At 39.4% G+C, this 25,119-nt stretch overlaps 1 protein-coding gene across 6 annotated transcripts in view; it reads right to left on the reverse strand.

The window, feature by feature from the left end:
- Positions 1 to 25,119, reverse strand: part of Rbpms (RNA binding protein, mRNA processing factor) — a 155,373-nt gene that overhangs the window by 69,380 nt on the left and 60,874 nt on the right. For all 6 annotated transcript variants that reach the window (XR_012441465.1, XR_002212921.2, XM_020172634.2 and 3 more), the window contains exons 2-4: positions 17,185 to 17,262; positions 14,257 to 14,295; positions 13,026 to 13,088 (exon numbers count right to left, since the gene is read on the reverse strand). Coding sequence is in view for 4 of the 6 variants with exons in the window: in XM_020172634.2 (XP_020028223.1) it covers positions 13,026 to 13,088; positions 14,257 to 14,295; positions 17,185 to 17,262 (180 nt within the window). In the remaining 2 variants the exon portion in view is untranslated. The remainder of the gene's footprint in view (positions 1 to 13,025; positions 13,089 to 14,256; positions 14,296 to 17,184; positions 17,263 to 25,119) is intronic.

Here is a 25,119-nt window from a genome sequence, read left to right on the forward strand (position 1 = left end):
GCAGCAGGATACCAGAATTCTTCAATTCCACATGGTTTTATTTCCCTCAATGAAAGCTTCACCCGTACTATTTATGTCACTGATTCACAGTCTGAATCTCTGCTAAGGCCTGGCTAGTAACTGCAGAGGTTGGATCTTTCTGTATATCAAGGCAGATGTATTTTGGAGTTATCTGAGTCTCCACCAGACGTGATCATCCACCCCAGCTAAATTAATTCTTCTCCACTAAAGCACACTTCCCTTTTGTTAGCCAGCCACCCCTGTGTACATGACCATGCCTGAGGAGAATCTGCTTTGTATAGGATGGCTATAAAGTCATGACAGGGCCTTTGAAGAAGCTATAAACTCAAATCTTTAACATATCAACAGAATCAGAGTCAAGCAGAGTTTATTTACTAAAGGGCTGAAGGGGCATGGTTGTTTGAACTTTTGCCTCTGTGTGCTCAAACTACTCTGGAAAGGATGACTGAAAGACCTGTACCTTGACAATAATAGGAAGGGGTTTTCTCCATGCCAAGTATAGTCAGTAACCCATTCAGGCAGTATTTTACAGTGTGGCTTTGAAATAGATGTAACACGGAAAGAAACAGGCCAGGGTACAGATGGTGTGCTGTTTTTCTCGGGAGTCCTGACGTTAACATTTTTACTCCAAGGACTTTGAAGGTAAACAGGGGTCAACTACTCAGGAATGGACAAAGATATATCTTGGAAATCTTGACACACAAATACCGAACGTGGCTTCAGCTGCCAGCCCTCCTCTCACCATAGACTTTGTTGCCTCCTTGGCTAGTGCCTCACTGTTAGACAATGGATAGGGCCATAAGCACTCCTCCTTCCTCTCTGAATGGATGCCCTCTACTCCTGCTATCTACACAAACAAATCACACTCAAGGGGAAAGTTTAAAAGTCACCCAGCTGGGGGTGTGGCTCAGTGGTTGAGTGCCTGCCTAGCAAGCACAGAGTCCTGGGTTCCACCCTAAGCTCCAAACCCAAAATAAGGAAAGCAGATTCTAGGCAATAGTTTTCAATCGTTAAGTTTTACTCTGAGAAGATCCTGGGGTGACATGGAGCAAACCTACAAATAAACTTTTAATGGTTGACATCCGCTTAATGTTGGAAGAGACACTGGACACCAGAGACACCTCAGAATTTGGATGGCCAACTTCACTTATCTGGGAAATCAACAAGAGGGGATTGCCTCAACCAAGCAACTCCCTACAGTTGATCAAGGCCTTATGTACAGGATGGCAAAAATTTGGTAACAAACAGGCTAAAGAAATGTAGTGTAGAAACCATGCTCTGTCTGTGTGACTATATGAAGGATTTCTAGATCATCTGGTTCACCTGTTCAGGTTATAAGCTGATCTGCATTACAGTCTTAGCTGGACTGTATTACTGAACCACAGCAGTCTAGAAAACATACGCCTTTAATCACATGGTACATCTGACGAAAAAGCTGAGAGTGGTTATGTGCAAATTTACTGTCAATTACAATTTAGAAAATAGCTTACATTTCTTTCCCAAGTGATGGCACGTTGAGAGCAGCACTTTCATTCATGAAGGACACATGAGAACTCTTACAACTTGTGTAAATACAAAGCCAGGGGCTATACTGGAAAGGGATGAGTGTCAAAATACTAATTTCTATCTGATTAGTAAATGATCGCATTAGTCCTTTAAAGATACAAGCATTTTATTTTTGTTTGTTTTTTAAGATAAAAGTGTTACTGGTGTCAAGGCTAGTGTTCAAGGATGGTCCTTCATGGAAAAGATGAATTATTGAAAAGAACAGACTGAAAATCTACCTGACTTTGTATTCAACATGTATTATGTTCACACCAAGCAAAATAAGACAATGGACTCAGGTAAGTATGAAAAGTGCTTTATGAATTTAAAGACACTGGATTAACACTACAACATAACGAGTCTCAGAGTTATAAAAACCAAGAATGTTTTGTGTCTATTGTTGAAAATTTGATGAAAAGTAAGTTCAAATTATGAGGTAGGCAGGCGAGGAAAATGCACTTAAACATGCACTTCTCTCAGCTTTACCTAAGTGCTTGTTAGGTCATGTGAGGACCCATCTTAACTTTCTGTATATGCTTTAAGGATCATTCTGCAAAGTTTACTTTGAGCTTTTATTAGTGGCTGGTGTAAAAGAAAAAAAGAGGCCGGGAAGAGGAGAGAAAAACAGTGCTGACATAAACAAACTCCACAATTGAAAAAAGACAGTTGTCTGAACTTTCCAAAACCATTTTGAAAAGACTTCCATTTAAAGATCAGACACAGACCATACGAGGCCTTCGAGTCTATTTTTATAGCCCTGTTTTTGCTCTTCAGTTGTTCAGCAATGAACCCCCAACTCCCAAAAGGATCTAGTGGAACCTCCCACACTGTGAATGTACTACCAAGTTTAGGGAATGCCAATGTGGTTAAATGCCCAGGGAAGGAAGAAAGTGTGCACATTCTCATTATTGATCTTTATTTAAGCTGCACAATCAGACAGTAAACATTCCTCATAAAGATTAAGTTAAGTCTTAAAAATATTTTAAGTCAAAAGCTTTTTTTTTACCCCCCTAGGTACAAGGGTTTGAATTCAGGGCCTAGACCTTGAGTCACTCTAACAGCCCTTTTTTGTGATGGGTGTTTTCAAGATACAGTCTCATGAAATATTTGCCAGGCTGGCTTCAAACCGCAATCCTGATCTCTGCCTCCTGAGTAGCTACTGGCACCCAGCAGCTGATAGCTTTTTATCCTCAACTGTATTGAGGATAAAGATGACTGCACCTCAATACAGGAAAGTTGTTCTATGTGTGGGATGGTGGATAGGTAATCTCTGAATGAATAAAGAAAAAAGTGTAGAAACAAAAAGGGTAGAATTTGCTCCACAAAACTTTTTTGTTTTAATGCTGGGAATCAAACCTAGAGCCTTGCTCATGCTAGGCAAGTATTCTACCACTGAGCTACACTCCTTTCTCTTAAAACTATTATTCAGAAACCTCTAGCACAGACCATGAAATACCTCACAAGCTCCTTCAGACCAAGAATTTGGAGCTGAGGCTGGAGTTAGCTGAAAAGAATGTAAACAGTCAAGTCCAAACATAGGAAGTTCACTGCAAAGTACTTCCTGTGTTGCACAGGGAGCCAAAACAGTGAGGCAAAGCACATCTCACCTCCAAGCAAGTTAAATCCATGTCTCTATTCCTCCACTCCATAGCAACGCTGTAAGACCACGCACTCATTGGTGATCCGACAAAGCTGAGGCTGAAATTCTCCCTCTCTGCAAAAAAGGCTTGTCTATGAATCAACTTGTGAGCTGGGACTCTCACTGGCAGCTAAAAAAATTGAATCGATGTAAATACAGATCCAACTGGAGTTTGAAATGGAAAAGAGATGCACAATTAATGAGGCAGAATAAAGGGGAGATGAGTGTGTTTGTGTGGCTTACAATACTTTATAGACCTGAGGATGTCAAGGGCAACGCTGCAACTATTTTCCCTTCGAAAAGCTCCAAGGAAGGACAGCTGCATCAATCTGCCATTAATTATAAGTCAGTCAATGTTCAGAAATACCCTGAGCCCAAAGAAATTACTTTTAAAACCTTCTGTAGAAAAGGGTACTTTAGAAATAAAAACCAGAACTTTGAAAGTTATCACCATTAGTCATCACCATTTTTACTATACTGAATGCCAGAGGCTCTAAAAACACTCATCTCATTTAATCTGATCTTCTTACTCTTTGAGGTAAGGATTATCAACAGCACATGGAGGGGAGGAGAATTGGCAAGTGGCAGAAGCTGGATTTAAACCAAGTCAGCCTGATTCTGACACCTTCAAAATTATTTATCGACAAGACCCACTTGGAGGCCAGGCATGGTGGCACACACCTATCATTCCAGCAGGCAACTTTGAATGTACAGTCTACTTCTGCATGTGATGAGAAGTTAACTTCAAAATTGTTGGAGATTCTGTTTGTAACACCTATTTTTCAAAGTATGGGTAGAAATAATCCTTTTATGCTTTGCTGATTTTGCTGATTTATGATCTTTCCATCTAAACTTACATTCATATCCCATGATATGCTTTGAAATTTACTCTTTATCTGTGTGTTCAATTATTTAAAATGGATGTAGGACCAAAAAAAGGGGGGAAAGTGGGTTAAAAAACTTGAAATGCAAGAGAACTACACTGGCTACCAGTTTAAGACAAGAATCTTCTATTTAACTGCTGTCCTACAGAATATAGCTTTAAATTTTAAAACATTAATCTTAAAAAGCCATATAATAATTATTATATGTCTATAAAAAGACACTTAGCAAGCCATACTAAGAAAAACTTAGTTAATTGTAAAGAAAATGCTTCATATTGGATAGACTTCCCAAGTACAGTAACTGACAAATGTCCAGTCAACCTTCAGGGATTAAGTCCTGACCCACTTCCCAAGACTTCAAAATGTTCTAATGTGGCCAGAGGCAGTGGCTCAGGTCTGCAATCACAGATACTGAGGAGATGGAGATCCGGATGATCATGGTTTGAGGCCAGTCCATGCTAAATAGTTAGTGAGACCCCATCTCAACAAATAAGCTGGGTGTGGTGGTTCAGACCAGAAGACAAGTGATATGGTAGGCACAGGTAGGAGAATTGAAGTCTGAGCCTGGCCCCGGGCAAAAACACAAGAAACGAAACAAAAAATCCCCACTGTTCTAATACATAACAGTTACAGGGTTACAATCCCAAATTCAAATCCTTATAGATTATCAGAAATTCAGCCAATGTGTGAAATGGAGGTTGGTGGCCCCAGTCACTGGGATGATGTGATCGCTCACTAGATAATATAATAAAACAACCAAAATGTGCTCCCCTGCTGAAAATTCAGTGATGTGGATGAACTATGCAATGCAGAATTTTTGGTTCTTTTTTTTTTAATTTTTATTTTATTCATATGTGCACACAGTGTTTGGGTCATTTCTCCCCCTCTTCTCACCCCCCGCCCCGACTTTTTGATTCTAAGACTAGCTTGCCATCTTAGCAAAAAAAAAAAAAAAAACCCAACCAAAAAAGAATTACTCTTTGCCCTCTATATTCTACAAACACTAACTGTACTTTCAATTTACATTTATAACATAGGGAAATTAGAACCTCAGCTCTTCTAGGGGTGTGTGGGAGGGTCAGTACTGAAAGTTGAACTCAGGATCTGCGCTTGTCAAGCAGGTGCTCTCCTGCTTGAGCTTCTCCACAGCCCTTTTTGCACTGGCTATTTTAAGATGGGGTCTCTCATTATGCTTGAGCTGCATATACCACAATTCTCCTATTTGTACTTCCTCTAATAGCCACCATATCATATCCAGCCATTGGTTGAGATGAGGCCTAGCAAACTTTTTGCCTGGGCTGGCTTTGAACCACACCCCAGGTACTTCCTGGGTACCTAGGATTACAGGTGTGCACCACAACTCCTGGCCTAGATCCCCAGCCTTTGCTAAAATACATAAAGAACCACAGAGGAAATGTAAGATCAAATGACGTATCATTTTTCAAAAGTAGATCCTCCCAAAGACCACAATGAACATTCTGAGAGCAATTTCACATTGCCATGTTATAAGTGATTAACTCTGCTGAAAAGCTGAACCTGAGATTCCCACACTTGACATTGGAACATATATACTAGCTCACATGTGAGAAGCTGTGGCTTTTCCCGCCCATCTTCCTGGGAAAAGGATGACTCTAACATAATCTTCCTAAGGATTCCTTTCACTAGAGCTGTTCTTTCCACTGTCCTGCAAATTGCTCAGTAAATTCAAAGAGCCCACTTAAACTCTTCTTCAGGGAAATACTACCTGCGAATTCAAAAGCTCTTTATACTGAAAACAAAATGCACCTTCAATTTCTTTTATTTATTTTTTTCTTTTTCTGAGACATGGTCTTGCTATGTAGCCCAGGCTAACCTGGAACTCAAAATCTTTCTGCCTCAGACTTCCTGAGTGCTAGGATTACAGGCATGTGCCACCACTTTGGGCTCTTCTCAGAACAACTTTTAAATATGTGCTATCCCATCCTAGGGAGAATTTACAACAACAAAAAGATGCAGATCTATCATAAAGAGATCAGAACAAAGAAAAATACAAATCTGGACAAAACCATAAATACAACATTCATGTGCTTGGCACTTGTTACTTAGTGCTTTAAAAAAAAAGTACTTGGGTTATGAGTCACTTTTGGTGGCTCTGTGTGTGTGTGTGTGTTAAACTATTTCAAATGGGGAGGGGGACTGGATTGGGCTGTTTTTCAAGCCCCCAAGTAAATGCACACTATTGAGAAAAGGGGAAGGACCAACAGCCTCAAATGATGAGGCACTGCTCCAGCACAGGCCCAGTCCCCAACCTCGTGACGTCAAGCAGCTGCCTTCAAGCTCTGCACGTCAAGAGCAAGCAGTGATAAACAGATGGATCAGATAAACACTAGATCAGCTCATGATCTCATCTGGCAGCCCTGTGGACTTCCCATCCAAAAGGCCCAGCTGGGTTCTCACTAATTGGGCCTCTTTAACCTCTTTGAGAAACAGGCTTAAGAGAAACTTAGGGAGAAAATTTAAAAACTGATAAGAAACATATTGACATGGTGCCTAGTGGGGGAGGAGGGCTGAGATAAGCCATCTGGATACTTGAATTTGTGAAAAGTTTTGTTTAGTGGAAATAATTCAACTAACTCATAAGCTGTATAAACAGTAAGATCAAAAGTTCTGTCTTGCACAGCTGTCAGGAAAACCTGTAACACAGGAAACAAGAGACCTGCTTGTGGGCACCTGCCTAACCAACCCAAAAGGTCTTCTTCGGTTGCCGGTGCCCACCTCCGCTGCCCTGGTGTCTGCGTACTGAAGTATTTCATGACTCCTCCATCTTTTGGGTAAGAGAGGACATTCATGGTATAGATTACCATTACAGGATGGGCAAATGTTTTTGCCTAACGATTTAAACTTTAACACTCCAGTTGCGAGTAAGACCCGCATTTCACAGAAGAGGAAACTTACACAGGAGTAATCAATCAATCGTACCCAAATTAATGAAATTACATATAAGACTGGAATAACTGTGGTATAAATCATTTTCATTTGATCACTAAGAATTTATGAAGAGAAAAAGTTAAATTTTCCTGGTTACATCAGTAGTTTTTTTCTAACACAGTGCTTTTAAAACAGGTTTTCTTATAAATTAAACACCTTTTGTAAAAAACAATTTTGGCAAGTACTAGGATTTGAACTCAGGGCCTCAAGCTTGCCAGACAGGAGCTCTACCATGAGAGCTACTCTACCCTGTTCTGTTGGGTATTTTCGAGCTAGGGTCTCTCAAACCGTTTACTGGGGACTGACTTCAAACCATGATCCTCCTGATCTCAGCCTCCTAAATTGCTAGGATTATAGGCATGAGTCACTGGGCACCCCACTAAAAATTCTTTACTGTTGAATAAGCAAAGCTCTTCAAAAATCAAGAAACAATGGACTGGTGAAGTGGCTCAAGTGGTAGAGTGCCTGCTTTGCTAGCATGAAGCCCTAAGTTCAAACCCTAGAACCACCAAGAAAAAAAAAAATCAATAAATAAGGTAATGTGATATGTATTTTCAGTTCCTTTTAATTTTCCCATTCACCCCAGGGTCATCTTTGCTTTGAAAATCTGAAGGATGGCCACCTTTTTCCTCTAGCTGTATATGGAAGCCCATGCCTGCAACACCAACACCTGGGAGGGAAAGGCAGAAGGATCACGTGGCCATGACAAGACAGATGCTGCATCAAAACACAGCAAAACTGCTAGGCTTTTTAAATGCCAAAATCAATTTTGTCCTTGAGAAAAATACCTTTCCTTGTCATTTTATCTTACTAAATGAGTCACCCAGGGGAAGGGTTTTCCCCTCTTCTATTATATATTAACAGGTAAAGAAGCTGTCATGAGTAACATTGTTTCATTCATTAGAACTGCTATTACAGAAATGTTACTAATCCCTGTGAAACATTTTAAATCCTGCCAATTCCAAAAGAACTCCAATCTCACATTGAAACAAGTAAACAAGCACTTACCAAGAACACAGGGCCAACATCATATGTCTAAGAGTTACAATTTTTCAAACAGAAAATAACCAGTATTGTTGAGGATATAAAGAAACTGGAACTTCAATGCAATGCTGATGAGAAGATAAAATGGTGTAACCACTATGGAAAAGTTTGGAGGCTACTCAGAAAATAAGCAAGAGAGCCAGAAATTCCACACCTAGGTAAGTACCCAAAGAGTCACAAACACACCTATAATGCCATTATTCATTGCAACAGCATGCACAAGCGCCAAGAGAGGGAAACAATGCAAGTGTCCATCAACAGACAGATGGATAAGCAAAATGTGTAAATCCACCCAGTGGACACCATTCAACCGCAAGAAATTACATAGTTGGATACTTCAGTCACATAGGTAGGGTGCTTGCCCAGCAACTGTAAGGTCCTGGATTAATTCCCTAGCACTGAAAGCAAGAAAAAGGAATTACATTCTAAGCAGTATACCAACTTGGGTGACCCTCAAAATCATTATGCTAGAAAAAAGAAGCCAGAAACAAACAGAAGTATTTTAATATTTAGAACAGGCAAATCCATACAGAAAGTAGACTGGACATTACCAGGGACTAAGGAGAAGACACAATGAAGAGGTATGGCTTAATGTGCTTGGGTCAATGAATATGGTTTAGGAAGAGTGGGAATATACTTATTGTCACTTAAAATTAATTACACACTTAAAAACTAGCAGGACAAATTTTACATGTATCTTACTAAAATGTAAAAAATCTATTACAGTTAAAATCTATTGAATTTTAACTGTATGATATGTGAAATAGATACATACTGCAAAAAAGTTTTTTTTTTTTTCCTCATAGCCTTGGCTGTTCTCAAACTTGTGATTAATCTGCCTCAGCTGCCCCAGTGCTGGGATTAGAGTGTGTACCACCATGCCCAGCCAATAAAGTTCTTTAAACAATAAATGACTATTGGAGATCACTTACATCAATGAGTAGAGTGTGAGAGTAAGAAAACAGCTGCGCTACGCGTAAGCAATGTTTCGTTATAATGGCAATTTGTAGTAACATAGCTTGACTATATCAGATTCCTCTAGTTCTGATATAATATACAGTATAGCCTAAGATAAAACCACTCAGTAGATATTTTAAATTAGGGGAGGGGAGATCTCAAACAAAACAGCAGATATATGAAGAGTCCCCAACCTTTCAAAGTACATTAAATGAGCGATTTCCAATGACGAAGTAAGAGCACCTGTTATGGAAATACACTAAACAATGATAATGCTCGTGCCCATTGTTCTGAAGTAATAACTGCAAGTCATCCCTATTGACTTCTACCAGGCAGCAATAGCAACTGTGGGGTCCTCACAGTTGCTAGGAATATCCAGAAACGCCTCTGCGCACACCCACTCCAGTCTTCACCCTTGTATCTGCTCTGCTGTAAGTTTCTTTTTAAAACTCCCACAGATCAGAATTTTTAGTAAGCCAAGCTAACTCCAGATACCAATGTAATTGATTTACCCTCTCACATTATAAACAAATGCTGAAAGGAATTTGATATTTTAGATTATCAGCTCCTTCTTCCATTAGAATGGAAAGTAAAGACCTAACTCTAGGCCTTTACAAATGTGGGCAAAGGGCAAAGAACAGGCCTGATGTTCTGCTGTGAGCTAAAGAATAGGTGGGGCTCCTCATCATGTGACTTAATGGGACCATAAATAACCTGACAGGAAGTCTGGATTCTTAGCCTAATTTGGTGTTTTATTTTTAACACTCTGTATTTACTTAAGGTTTGAATAACCCTGATAAAAATTCAATCTACATGTCTTTCCAAAAGATTACCAAATTGACTAAATTAGGCCTGAAAATGGCAGAAAATGAATGGATTTAAAGATCAGTCATGCTGGTGGAGTGGCTCAAGCAGTAAGAATGCTTGCCTAGCAAGCACGAGGCCCTGAGTTCAAACCCCAGTGCTGCTGCCAATAAATAAATAAATAAATAAATCAGTCATTTGAGGAAAAGACTACATAATAACTGAACCAGACAGAATAGTAACCAGAAGAGAATCTCCAAACATGGAGCAGTGGTTCCTAACACTGTGAATGATTCTATATAAAGAGATTTTCTGGATCAAGACTTGAGTTTCTCAATAGTGGAATAAAACAAAACATTACAACACTAAACTCTCCCCAAGGGAATTTGAGGAAAAGCTTTGAAGAGAGGCCTGGGCAAATAGCATATGAGAGCAGAAAGTTTTGTAATGGCTCCAAGCATCATGTGTTTTGAAGTCATCAATTAGAAAACATGACCTGAAAAGAGCCTACTATGTGGCTGGGTCATAGAGAACATAAAAACCAGTGTCATGATTGGTAAGTACATTACCTTGAGTGGGCCAATTTCTGTGCTCCATGGTCACATACCAAACTTTATAGTGGCCATTATTCCTGGACAATGTGAACTGACTTCACATTATTATTATCTATTATTGCTACCAAGAAAGTATGTAGCAACATTCCATGAACAAAACAAGCAGCAAGATGCTGTGTACAACAGACAGGACTAGAGGTGTAGAAGCCTCACTCTGAGTTGACTCCCAGCTGCATCTCCACGCTTTACCCTCGTGTACTCAATCACTTGTCCTGTCTAGGTCTGCTTTGGTATCTGTAATTTTAGATAGGGGGGATTTCTAGGTGCACAGGGCCTCCAATACTTTACATACTGAAGTTAAAAATGTCAAGATCAGTCAGGAGGTCAGTGAATGCCCTATTCCCAACTTCAGCCATGGACAGCTGGAAGCCTAGGCTCACTACTACTCAGGTAAATAAGAAGAGTTCCCCTTAGATCAACAACAAAATTATACTGATTTTATTTGGGATTCTTCTCAAGTAGCAACCAGCATTGATGATTAGGAGACAGGATGCTATGGAAGACTTCCTGCTGGTGAGAAGGGAGAGCTGAGTACCAGAAGATTAGCAACCTATAACTAGACTCCAGGAGCAGCAACACGTTATCTCCGGCCAGCCGGCACAGGGGCAGACAGGCTTAAACACCTCTACTTCTGATGACACTTGGACGCAAAGAAAATTTGAAATTACATTTGCTGGACTGTAAGGAAGGAAACAGCTTTTGACTATTATCATTTACTAAAACAATAACTCAAGTTATTCATTAAAAAAAAATTCAATCTACTCCCTGAGGAAATGAGGGAATGTTGCCTTGCTAGATGACAGAGGTCACTGTAAAAGCCTATTGTCCTGCAGACAGTGAGTCAGGGACATCTTTATGCACGCTCCAGAAACAAAGCAAGGCAAGGCGAGTCCATTTTGTGAACCAGCGTCAGCTGCTGTTACTTCCTTTACAAGAACAATGAAACCAACTTTAAAGCACACAGAACATTCTTGCATTTAGAAATATATCCACCTTGGCAGAATAAAAGAAAATACTGCCTACATAGAATTTGTGGCTTTAGTTTAAAATTTAGTTACATTGAGAAAATACTGGTTTTATCTATGTAGTGAAAAAAATTACAAAATACTTTCTTTTGGAGGTGGGGATTAAACCTAGGGCATTGAATATGCTAGCTAGGTGCTCAACCACTGAGCTCCACAAAATAATTTTTATGTAAAAACATTCAATTATATAATTGTGCACTGCTGTGCTCTCCTGATAATAACTGGTTTACGTTTTGTTCCATGGGAGACAGTTAATCTGAGCAGAGCTTGTTTACCCAAATGCAGAGAAATTCTGGAGATACTAAAACCTGAAGATGTTTCTATGACTTTATGTGAAAGGACAAACTCATTCTTTTAAGGATAGACACATCTTTTATTTCACAGTCTAAAAACCTTCCAAGATTGTATGACAATGACACAATTATGCAAGTAAAGTCTCATAAAGGTTTCCCTTGGGACTTCAAAAATCATCAGAATAGCAGGTCTGCAATAACCCTCTTATATGTCTGCTCAGAGCAACTGGCAGGGCACCTGCAGGTCCTATAACAACATAAAGCCCAGAGAGACGTTCCCAGAAGCCTGCACAATGGCACTGTATTGCAACTGGTCAAGTGGCCACTGCATTTTAGGAAGCCCCCTTTATACTCTGCATTGCTTTAGTCAGCTGGCTTAGGCCAACTGCCTGGAGCAAGCTGGACCGGCCTCAATGACACTCCTCCACTTGAAGACCAGTTTCCAGCAACTGAAACTAAACTCAGCTTCCTTTCACCTTCCCCTTGGCTGCATTCCCTTGGATTGTTTTGTTTTCAGCATACCAAAGGAGGAAAATATTTTCTAAAAAGAATGCTGGCAAAAGCTACAAAACATATGGCAGACAAGATTCCTATAAACCAAATGCTGTACAAGTTATCTCTACTCAATTATAACCGACTTGAATTTACTATATGTAGTGTAAGACTTTGCTGGCAAAGCCTTAATATGCAAGTTTTTAATCAACCAGAATAAAGATATATTTAAGAAACAAAAGAACCACAAACCTAACAGGTAAACACAAAATTTAAAACGTCAAGATTTTAATCTATTATGAGCCCATGTCTCTATCTCCTCTGGAAAAGACAAGCAGAGTGGCACACCAACATGGATGTAATAGGGCTGAATTAATGCGAGAGCGGCATTATCAGACATTTTTAACATTTCAGTAAAAACTCCAGCACAGCTAGGTATTACTTGATTAATAACTTGCACATCTGATCACAATCCATGGAGAAAGCACTTTAAAGGACTAATTAAATGGGTGAATCCCTCTCTGTTAGACTGAGCACTTTTTTTTTTCATTTTTCTTTTATTATTCATATGTGCATACAAGGCTTGGTTCATTTCTCCCCCCTTCCCCCACCCCCTCCCTTACCACCCAAGACTGAGCACTCTTATGCCACCCATCTGATTCCTGATACCAACAGGTTCTATCACTTGCCACCATAGCCTGTAGAAACCCCCTATAATTATATCATCAGGGAATACTTACGTTCAAAGCATTCTTCGCAGCTTCTGCTTCTGAGCGACTGTCAAAGCTGACAAAACCTACAGGCTGAAGGAAAGAAAGAGACATATGAAGGAAAAATATCAGGGAAAGTCCGTTTTTCTGGGTCAAGAGTGATGTCAAACTGGAAAGCTAAGATAAAGAAATGACCCCAAGCAATGGGTAGAAATAAGAAAGCCAGTCCCAAAGAACATGACTCAGTGGCTTAGCCAAATGTCTAACATGAATCAAAAGAATGGTGAGGGTAGTTCTTCAAGGCACAACCAGGGATTAAGAGAATCATAAAAAAAAAAAAAAAAAAATCTAGAGGTGGTTGGAAGGTGAGCAGCAGTGCATAAGGGGATAGAGGAAAATTCGGGTTGGAGAGGCTCTACTTTCCTAAATCGAATTCACTGTACCTCAGTTTCTTCATCTTTTAAAATGGAAAGAGAACCGAATCACCTTTTGGTACACTGTAAGTGCAAGGAATACAATGACACAATGAAAAAGCCCTATACTCTCACTGCATGACCAAAATTACAAAGCGAACATGTCCATCTCAAGTCCCAAAGGATGCCTTTTAAAAGTCCTGTTTAATTAGGCATGGAAAGCATATTGTTCCAAGTAAACAGGGCTCATAATCCCTTTGGACGCCACATCTTCAGTCCAGCAGGATGCCTGCAAGTTAGCTTCTATCTAATAAACCAGAGAGATGAACGGATTGAGGCACGTGTGCCGAGTGTTAGCTTAGGGGAGCAAAAAATTTTAAAAAATTAAAAGAAAAAAAAATATATAAACAATCTCCAAGAAGCTCAAAGGAACTATTAGGCCATGGAAAACCACCTTCATTCTGCACCTCCTATGCTCCATTCTATACTTGGGAGCCTGCCTGTGGCTCTCAGGGGTTAAGAGACAAAATGATTCTTCACCATCTGTTTAACCTCATAAAAAGAAACAGACTGAGAATAAAGTAAGTTTGGATAGCAGTTCATCCTTTCCTTTCATTACACATTGCAGTCTCACTGTAACTGCTAGAGGTATTAGATTTGCTGTCTTCTGGTACCAAACACCCTACCCAGAGACTATGGAATTTGACATCATTTTCCTATGCTAATTTCTCATCATTCTCACCTTTAATTTTAAGGCAACAACAAAAACATCAAATCCTAATTGAAATAAACAATGTATGTTAAGTCCCATGAAGGTAATCATTTGTAGAAAAATTTCAAATTCTTACCTGCTTAGATGTGAGCTTTATAAGAGAACCCTCATAGCCCTAAAAATAAAGAAGAACCAAGTTTAGCAAAGAAAAAAATCCCAAAAAACAAAAAACAAAACGAAACCTAAGGGAAGAAAGCAATTACAGTACCATTTTGCTCATGTAAAATGAGTCATTTATGACTGGTGATTTTCTAGCTCTTCTCCTAAATGTCTCCATTTAGTGAGTTGGAAAAGCACACTGTAAATACACACACACACACACACAAATGCACACGTACATTTGTGTAAGAGCCTAAAATGTATGTATTTATCTGTTTCTCTTCTTTACATTTTTTCATGAAATTAGACAATGGTAGGAAAATGGGTATGTTTGTCCACAACAGACCTTTCTTGTTTAATTAGTTTAGATAAGATAGTGATTTTGTAAAACTAGAATAGGGAAGGGTAAATTTAGTAAGAGAAGATCACAGCCGGTTTGACTTGGTTATACATTTGCTATAAAACAACAATGAAACAAAGCGTATAGTAGGTACAACTTCTTGATCAAAACACCAAAATGGCTGGCAAAGTAGCTCAGTGGTGGAGCACTTGCCTACTCTGCACAAGATCCTGGATCCAATCCCCAGCAACTAGAGGGCTCAGGAAGGGAGGAGAAACAAAAAACCCACACCACTTCAAAACTACCAGAAAAGGCTGGGCAGGCAGTAACACACATTTGCTGAGTTCTTTTGCTTACTTAATAAAGCAGCCAGTTTTCATGGTGGTATTCTAGTGGGGACATGGAAAACCCCCCCATCCTCAGAAGTTAGAAACACCCCTTCCTTTCACTATCTTTTACTCCTTCTGGTTCTTCAGGTAAGGGTAACAAAGTGTGTTTATTTCTGAAAATAATCAATGGCTGGTGGTTTGCACTGATGGATGACACAGAGAGGAAAACACACTACTTGACATGATTGACCACTACACACATCAGCGTGGAGACAGATTTGTACACTACAGTTGGCAGCCAGGAACTTTAATTAAAGAGGGTTGTTAGAAATGCAGCAAGGTCCTGACTTCAGTGGTGGGGTTTCTGGACAGGATGTTGGGATTGATTCATCCTCACATCTTCTGAGCAGAAAACTGCATTACCAATTAGCTACTATAAACATTTTCCCTCCAAGGCCTTCAGCGTTTCTGGCCAGAGAGGTCATGATTCACAGCCTCTTCTTTTTTCAAGGGGCTCCCTCCTGAAACACCTGGAGGCTTAAGCACTGTGAAGGCCTTGGAGACAAAGGACATATGGATATTTCACTCAAGTAAAACATCACTGGTAGGCAAGTGCTATTTCTGCAAGTCACAAATAGAAAACAGTCAAATGTTTGACTACCCTTTATGATGTGTGTCAATGTCAGCATAATTGATTCCACTGCTCCCAGTCTCATTTTCATAATTTGAAAAAATGGAACTAACGCACTTTTAACAATTCTGACAATTAAATGAGATAATTCATAAGTGACTTGCTGGTTGACTCTGTCCGTCCATACAAATATATAATGGTATTTTGTCTGTTAAGATGAATTAGCTTCAAGTCTCTACTCCACAGAGAAAATTGACCCATTTGTGCAACTGCAACCCTGAAGAAATTCAGAAAATCCTATGAAGCTGGCTCTTCTCTTCCCAACACCTCCTTCTCCCTGCTCACCTCCTATCAACCAGCCTTGCATCTAATCTTACTGTTCCCTCCATGCCATGGTGACTGCTGCACCACGGGGATGGCTGTCAGAATGGACTTCTGCCCATTATTAAGTGGTGCCTTTTTGGTTTATAAGCTACACTTGAATCTTTGCTGGTTTTACCTACCTGTTCCCTCAACATTCTTTCCTTTTATTCCAACTCAGATGTTCTGAGCTGTCACCTCCTGTTTAATCCTGTCCCTCAACCTGCCCTGCCTCAATCAGGATGGATCTTTAATCACAAACCATAACTGTCCATCACTTAACTATAGTGCCTGGTCCCTGCCAGATATTACTGCTAACATACACCAACCAACAGAGACCTCCTAGGAACAGATCATGAATTAATTACACTGTCTGGGTCCACATTCTGGTGAGTTCTAGCTTCCTACTAGCCTCTAAAGGCAAATCTGCAAGGTTTCTTCTTGACAGCATGGTTATTTAAGTTTTAGTCCAACTTCCTGTTAAGTTTTCATTCCCAGCAATGTTACATGTCTCTAAAATGATTTTATTTCTATACCCAGGACAGACAGGCAACCGCATTAAACATTTCACTAAACCAGGAAAGATTTCCCTCAATTATAAAATTTTTTTACGGTGTTTAAAACCTAGGACTTTTGCTGTGGTAAGAATAATGCTAGATTCTTAACTCAGTTCATAAAAGCCTGTTTATTTTTATGTCTCCAACAGTACCAAGAGTGCTATTCCAACTAATTAGAAGACACCTACAGATAAGGTTTGATTTGCACTACTGAATTTAAAACATAAATATGTAAAAAGTCATTTATAACTCTGTGTGTGTGTGTGTGTGTGTGTGTGTGTGTTGCTAGAGATCAAAGCCAGCACTTTTGCACACTAGTTAAGTACTCCACCACTGGTCTACATCCCCAGCTCAATTTGTAACTTTTAATGACCTGTACATGGGAGTGAACCACCAAGTAGGGGTAGAACAGGGAGAATACACAGAATAGAGACCACTGAGGCTAGCTACATGTGTACATCTGCGAGAGAAGAAACTTTTCTACGTGAGTTGTTGGGGGCCACACAAGACAATCTATCATTCTAAACAGCGAGCTCAGTTGTTAACTTTACTCATTAATCTTTTAATAAACCTCTGTTTGTAGGGTGCTTTCTCAAGCATTTTTTCTTTCTCCAAAAAAAGCCACCACAAAGCATTTAGTATAGTCTTTTTGTCCCCATCTATGATTTCCGAAAGACAGACAAGATACCTTAAATGGTCTGAAAAGCAGATAGAGTTCCCGAGGTTTGATGTCCAGAGGGAGACCACTGACAAATAGGGTCCGGACCTAGAAAAATAAATTTAGAAAGTGAGCAAGGGTGTAGATAATCCAGGACAACTTTCACCTGAAATTTCAAAACCATACTTCTCTAAATATTCATGACTGCTACACCAAATTCATGTTGTTTCCACAAAAATGAATGATGCTAAGATGCTATTAAGGCCTGGGGGCTGGTGGATCATGCCAGTAATCTAAGCTACTTGAGAGGCTGAGATGAGGAGGACTGAGGTGTGAAGCCTGCCTGGGCAAATATTGGAGAAATCTTATCTCCAAAATAACCACAGCAAAATGGACTGCAGGTGCGGCTCAAGTGCAAAGCCCTAAGTTCAAACCTCAGTCTTCCCTCCTCTGCCCCATTCCCCCCCACCCCCATAACAAATCATTAAGCCAACTCTTACTCTCACAGTTATTTCCATGTAAGTCACTCAGAGAATTTTATCTAACTGGTTTAAAGTAATAAGCTACTTCCCCTTTCTCAACCAGCTACTGCCCAATTCTAAAACATGGGGGCAGATTTCATGTAATTTAAGAATATCAGTTTAAGAAACAAATGTCTTGAGAATGGTAATCTATCACTCCTTGGCCCTAACCTTCTGGTATACAACATGCTTGAAAAATCAAATCGAAACAACTTTGTCACTACTTCCTTTGATGTGTTAGTTGCAATAATTTTAACAAGTGTAACAGCACAGTTAACAAGTCAGACACATCTAGATAGTACATGACCCTGCTTCTGATCTGCTGCTCCCACTGTTCCGTGACATACCTAATACAGACAAAGTACCTGCTAAGTGCCACTGACAGATCATTCAAGACATATGCAAGCACATATGTGCAAACTGTGCGTATCCACAACTCAGCTAATAGGCTTCTGGTTGAGAATGAGAGAAAGCACACAAGCATCTGAATGGAAACTTCAGCATCGGTAGGATTTTACCAGAGAGAGATGAAAGTGAGGTCAGGTGAGTAGTAATCACAAGCACAGGAAGACACATTTACATGTAGATGTTTAATAAACGTTACGATAAACAGTCCCAGAAGACTGACTGCCTTATTTTATTATTTGCTTATTTTCAACAGTCATGTTGAGGTCTACTTGTTATATTAAAAAACTATGCATCTTGAAAGAACACAATTCATTCAATTTTGACATATGTATACCTATGACACCATCAAAATTAAAATAATCCATCACCTCATAAAGTTTTCTCATGACCTTTTCTTTGGAGACCTTTGATTATGATCATGGCCTCCACCTCATGATCCTTTTGCCTGTAACTCACTGGTGTTGAGATTACAGCCACGAACCGTGCCTGGCTTCTCCAATGCCCTGAATGCTTCCCCCACCCTGTCCCTTCACGTCCATCTCCAGGCAATCACTGATCCACTTCTTGCTGGTTTATATGTGTGCTCCAATGGTTTACACAGTTGGAACCACAGAGTATGTATCCATTTTGTCGGGATTCATGTTAGCAAAACGTGAAACTTGATGTCCTCCATATTGTTAAATGTATCCAGCCCAGTCCTTTTTGTTACTGGGTATATTTTGTTTATACTTGTTTATTTTGTTTATCCATGCACATGTGGACAGAAATAACTTATTTCTAGGTTTTGGCTTTTATAAATAAAACTGCAACACACACGTACAACACTCTTTGTACAGATGAATGCTTTTGTTTCTCTATAAATACCTAGACGTGGAATGGCAACATACGGTAGGTATACACTTAACTTTTAAAAAAAAATCTTTCCATTCTTTGTTTTATGGATCAGAACATGGGAGGCGTTTGTGTGTAGTTAAAACAACTGGGTATTCTGGTTTGGTATGGTAGAGTCTATAAATGACAATTAGGACCAGGTTGCTTTCTATTTTAATTTTATCGTTTTACATTTTATTTTACATTTACTCACATGTGTATTTATTGTTTGGGCCACCTCCTCTTCCTGCAACAAGTTTGTCTCCATTTATAGCATTGTTCTAAAGAAAAAGGTTTTACAGACATGGTACAGTGGCTCAACCCTCTAATCTCAGCTCAGGTAGAGACTGAGAGGATGGAGGTTCAAGGTAAGTGTGGGCAAAAAGCTCAGAGGACCATCTTAACCAATAAAAAGCTGGGTGAGGCAGCACACTCCTGTCATCCAAGTTATGAGCGAAGCAAAAATATAAGGATCATTGTTCAGACTGCCCTAGGTATAAAAGCAAGACCCTATCTCAAATATAGCCAAAGCAAAAAGAGTGAGAAGTGTGGTTCAAGTGGTAGAGCATCTGCCTAGCAAGCATAAGGTCTTGAGTTCAAACACCACTGCTGCAAAAAGAAAAAAAAAAAAAAAAAAACTTTACATACTTGTAAATCAAACAATTTATATCAACAAGACTACTTAATATAAATTAAGGCTCATCTTTATCATGCAAAGGAATGTTATATTTCCAATAAAAATTATGTTCAAGGAAAAAAGTACATATAGTTTGACTTTATTCTGTAAAGTGGTCAACATATAGATATATTTGGATGGAAAAAAAATACTGTGTAGGATATATACCCAAGTGTCTGATGGTTTAGCCCTAAGTGGAAAGTAACTGTGATTTTAATGTTTCTCATGAGCTCATTTGTGTTTTCTGTCTTTCTATAACAAACACGCACTGGATACTCTGAAGTTTTTTTTTTTTTTTTTGTCAGGTTGAGAACTGCCTTGATTTGTTACCTGGATTTCCTTAGGAAGCCAAGGGAAAAAAGTCAGTATTTGTTTCAACATGAATTGTAGCCAGGTGCCGGTAGCTCTTAGCTACTCAAGAGGCAGAAATGATGAGGATCGAGGTTCTAGGCTAGACCAGCGGAGTAGCTCAAAGTGGTAGAGCACCTGCCTAGTCAGCATGAGGCCCCTGAGTTCAAACCCCAGTACCACAAAAAAAAAAATATGTGTATGTGTAGGTATATATATGTGTGTGTGTATATAATTATACACATAATGATTTATTTATATATATAAAAACTGTGACCTTTATACATAAATTGTGGTGTTTATGGAGGAAACTTTACTTCATGTACAATGAGATGTGACAGATTCTTACCTAAGAAACTGCAAAGGGTACAAAAAAAAAAAAAAAAAGCAAAAGCAAAAAACAGCTCTGGTAGGCCTAAGTTTGCAACTCACCTATAGAAACCAAGAGGCTCAGTGTACACACTGTTTTGTTCACCAAAATGGAGGCAACTAAAATGTTTGGCATTTCATTTAAACTTGAACATGACTTATGTTTCCTAGATTCTACAGAACCTGGCAGAATATCCCACCTCTCTCAGTAAGAGTAGATCATCTGACAAGGGGAAGGAAATAATTCTTGAATACTTAGACTTGCGCCTAACTACAGGTAGCTTAAATTCATGGGCATGATGTGTGGAATTCCTCCTGGCCTGCCTCATGCCAGGTAACTACATTAACCAGATTTGAACAAACACAGATTTAACAAGTGGAAAAAGAACTCTTCCTACGTTATCTAATGTATGCTTTTCTGTGGTCATATGGATTTGAAAACACTTTTCTCATTCTTACCACCCCACTCTTCAGGGTATTATTTTTCCAACTTCTATGGAAGTGAGAAAGTTAAGCAAGATTGTTGCCTGCAGGTAGCTTCCTGTTCTAAAGGAAACTGAATATGCAGATGGCCATCTGTGTTAACACAAAGTTTAGCTCAGTCACAAAATAACCAATTAAAACCTAAAGAATGAGATAAAAGTACACTACTCTAACAAATCTATACCCCCCCAAAAAAATTAATGCATGATCCCAAATAAAGACTGTGGTAGGTAGACTCATTATCCAGGACAGCCCTGTCTATGGACACAGATGTGCCTGGCACTACACCTTCAGCATCCACAGATGTTCATAGAGCACATGAGAAAACACATTTCTTAATCAAGGAAATGCCACACCTCATACAAGTTCAAGAGATGACACTGCTGAAAGACATATCCCAAAGGGACTCTAATGGATTCTGCAAATGTAACTCCAAATTCAGTTTTGTCCCAATAAGACTGAAAGAATAAATGCCAGTGGAAAATGTACTGGGAAGAAGAGCAAGAGTATTTTTGACTTGGCTATTATCTAGCATTTATGCAGAGGCCACAGTTAGATGTTGAATAAAACCAGCCATATGTTTTGAAGTGGCATTGCCAGCTCCCCCACTAAGAAAGACAAGCCACATTTTAGTGACTGACTCTCATCTAATGAGCTCCAACACAGTAAGTAAAGCCACAGTGTTGATCTTGAGATCCCCCAGATAGAAAGGTCAAAAAAGGCTCTGCAAATGTGTTTAGCAAAGAACATGCCTTATGTTGTTGGTAATCTAGACATGAGAAAAATGCTTAATTTCAGTATATCACAGAGAATAAATCAAGAGTTTTCAACCTGATAAACATATAGTATCCAAAGATTATGGGCATTTTCAATGTGTGTCTTAGCTGTTTATGACAAGGTTTTAAGGACCAATTAATTCTAGCTGTTCGAGTTGACCTCTTGAGGTTCCTCTTAAAGTGAGAAAGGCATTTTCTCACTTTCTAGTGACTCATGAGTAATTGAAATGTTGTAAGGAGTGAAACCCAGGGCGGTGCATCTCTGTTCATCTATCCCTATATGCAATCATCCTCAATGGACTGTATTCTTTTTTCCTAAAAATGTAGGCTCCAAAAGCAGTTTGCATGTCTATTTGCATCATTTCTGTGGAGTAACCACTTTCATAGCAACACAAGTGGATCCACAGCTAAGACCTTTCTAGGGAGTTTTGAGTTCAAAGGCTCTTTTTGCAGTGTGTAGCACACTCACACGCATAGAGCATATACTCCATCAGATAGCTCTTGACTGATTTACAAATCTTTGCAATGACATTGTGCATCTATCCATGGGAGATAACATGTTTGCCTACCAAGAGTTCTGGAGATGACAAGCAAAAGATGAGGTGACCATATTTCCCAATTACAATTATAGTGTCGCCAGGTGCTTGTGGCTCATGCCTATAATCCTAGCTACTCAGGAGGCAGAGATCAGAAGGATCATGGTTCAAAGCCAGCCTGAGCAAACAGCTCCCCAGACCATATCTCGAAAAAAAAAAAAAAATCACAAAAATAGGGCTGGTGGAGTGGCTCAAGGTGTGTAGGCCCTGAGTTCAAGCCCCACTGCAAAACAAACAAAAAACAAACAATTACACCGTGTCAGTACAGTTAACACAACACCAACAGGCAAACTCTTTTATGTGACAAACAGGCAGAAGACATTAGTATTGTGAGAGAATAGGTTATAAAAGGAAAAAGAATTGAAAGCAAAAAAAACAAAACAGCAGAATCAACAGAGAAAAATTTTTAAAGAAAGGGAAAGACTGAAAAGAGACCACAGAAAATTCAAGACTATCAAGGACAGCGATCAATATACAAATAGTAAAATTTCAACATACTTTTGCATAAGTATGTTTTACACACTACTTCAAAGTTAAATCACATTACATTGTAATCACCAGCTGAAACAACAAAATGCCAAGACTGAATGCTGCTGAGGACGGCTAGATCATCTCATTTCCAAAGAAGGTTTTGTTTTGGGTTGATATGGTTTCCCATTCATGGCCTATCACCATGAAAGTGGATTACCACAACCATTAACATGGTCTGCCAAACGTTATTTCTGTTCCAGCCCAGTAGAAACCGACCAGCCTTTGGTCAAGGTCCAGTTTCTTATTGGAACTAGGTTTAAGATGAAGTGAAGTGGTCACATTCCTTCTTCTGGATAATGGCCCAATATTGAAGATGTATTCGTTTCTTGTACACCGGGAAGGTATATTTTGGTTCAGACCAGGTTGCTCCAGGAACTAAAGACTGACTAACCACTGGATAAAGGGGACCCTGTGCTGCTGTTATGGACTCCCGTGTTTCAGTTTTAAATTGATAATTGCTCTGTCCTTTCTAAATGAAAAAAGATCACACATAAATATCCACTGTGCAAGCTGCCCTAGTTCTGAGGGATATACTAGTGTTTGCCCTAAGTAATACTGAATTGAGTGACCCCATCTGTAGAATAATCAAATCTATACCCTGGCTCTATGCCAAATTATCAGAATGTTCCAGTAGGATCAGGGGAAGGAGACTAATGTGAGCACAAGGAGAAGAAACAGGAACAATTGTGTTCTATAAACTCACATATGCAAATCCTAAGCACTGCTCATAGCATGCAAAGGGAATAGGGAGATCCAGGTGGCACCAGGTAAACCATGTCACTATATTCAATCTTTGAGCAGACAATCCCAGCCCAATTCAGTCCAGAATCAGATGGTTTCATAATCTCCCACGTTCAAATACTTCTTATGACCATTCCTTAACTGAGAGAAGAGAAAAACTAGTAATTTCTAGGACCTTTAACAGCCCTGGTATAGGCAGAGTGTATCTATACGTGAAGCACCACAACACTTAGTTCTGCCAGAGACAAAATGAGATGGATATATCAGAGGCAAATCAGGAATTCTGGGTCTGAATAAGTCTAGATAAAAAATTAGATGTATCTGTAAGGACTTAATCACACCATCAGGAAATTCACTGAATGCTGTCTAAGACAAAATATGGATGTAAAGTACTTAGAATTCAACATGAAGATCCCTACAAAGACCTTTACGTCAGTCCTGTTCTTAGACCCCTGGCTTCCTTTTACCAACATTCAGGTGCCTTGTTTGAACTCTGGTTGGCTCACAGAATCTTACTCTTCACTCAAACACACTGTTTATACTGCTAAAACACAATCTTTAAAAATGTACAATTAATCCACGATACTGTAAACAGACTATGTTCTAATTAACTAAGGTATATTTGCTCTTTTGGTTTTAGACTACTCTGAAATAAAACAGACTTTCCCATGGTCTGGCAAAATGAAAGATAAGCAAAAATATGAAAAAGATCTTATCAAAATTCTCAGATCTCTCCTTTTCTCCTTCCACATAGGTTGGGTGTCCAGATTTATTCAAAGCAAAAGTTGTTTCACCTGTCCCCAATTACGTAGAAAAAACCTAATTCAGATAGCACACAGAGTTCTTCATGGTCACTTAAAAGTCCTGGGGGAGAAATATCAGACACAGGCAGATTGTGGTTCCAGCACTGCCCAAGGCTGCAAAGCATTTGCTGCTTCTGATATGAGCAGGGAACAGACTCCACTTGAGAAATGTCACTGCCAACTCCAGTTTACAATGCCTTCTCGGTGACCATCCACAACACGCCACAGTTCTAACTACAAAAGGTGTAAGAGCTGCAAAACTCGAAAGCCGTGGGAAAACATGTCATGCAACTACCCAAAATACAGCTCACAGTTCTTTGATGCTAGCTCAGTTCATCTTCAGACTGAAATTTGTTCCTTATAAGATAGTGATGAGCACCTGGAAGTAGGTAGGTATCTGTGGAATGAATTAAATGAGTCAAGGGAAGACTTGAATCAAAAAGCTAGCAAAGACAGATGCATAAAATAAAGGGCAGCATAAACCAAGAATACCCAGATAAAAATGGATGCACATAAAGAAATAAATTCATTTGATTTGTTAATAGACATCAAAGAGGCATATGCTTAAATAAAACAAAAAAACACATGGAGCCACGCTACTGATACTGGGATTAAAATCCAGGTTCTAGAACTTACTTCTCTGCCTATGTACCACTGGTGAGACACCCAACTCTACATTTCTTAGTTTCCTCATCTTAAAATATGTTCACGGGGCATGCAGAGCCAAGTACTCGGGAGGTGGAGATTGGGAGTATCTTGATTGAAGGCCAGCTTGGGCAAAAGTTAGCAGAGACTTCATTTCAACCAATAAGATGGGCATTGTGGTAGGTGCCTGAGGTCCCA

Source organism: Castor canadensis, chromosome 14 (assembly GCF_047511655.1).
Source record: "Castor canadensis chromosome 14, mCasCan1.hap1v2, whole genome shotgun sequence".
Classification (NCBI taxonomy): domain Eukaryota; kingdom Metazoa; phylum Chordata; class Mammalia; order Rodentia; family Castoridae; genus Castor; species Castor canadensis.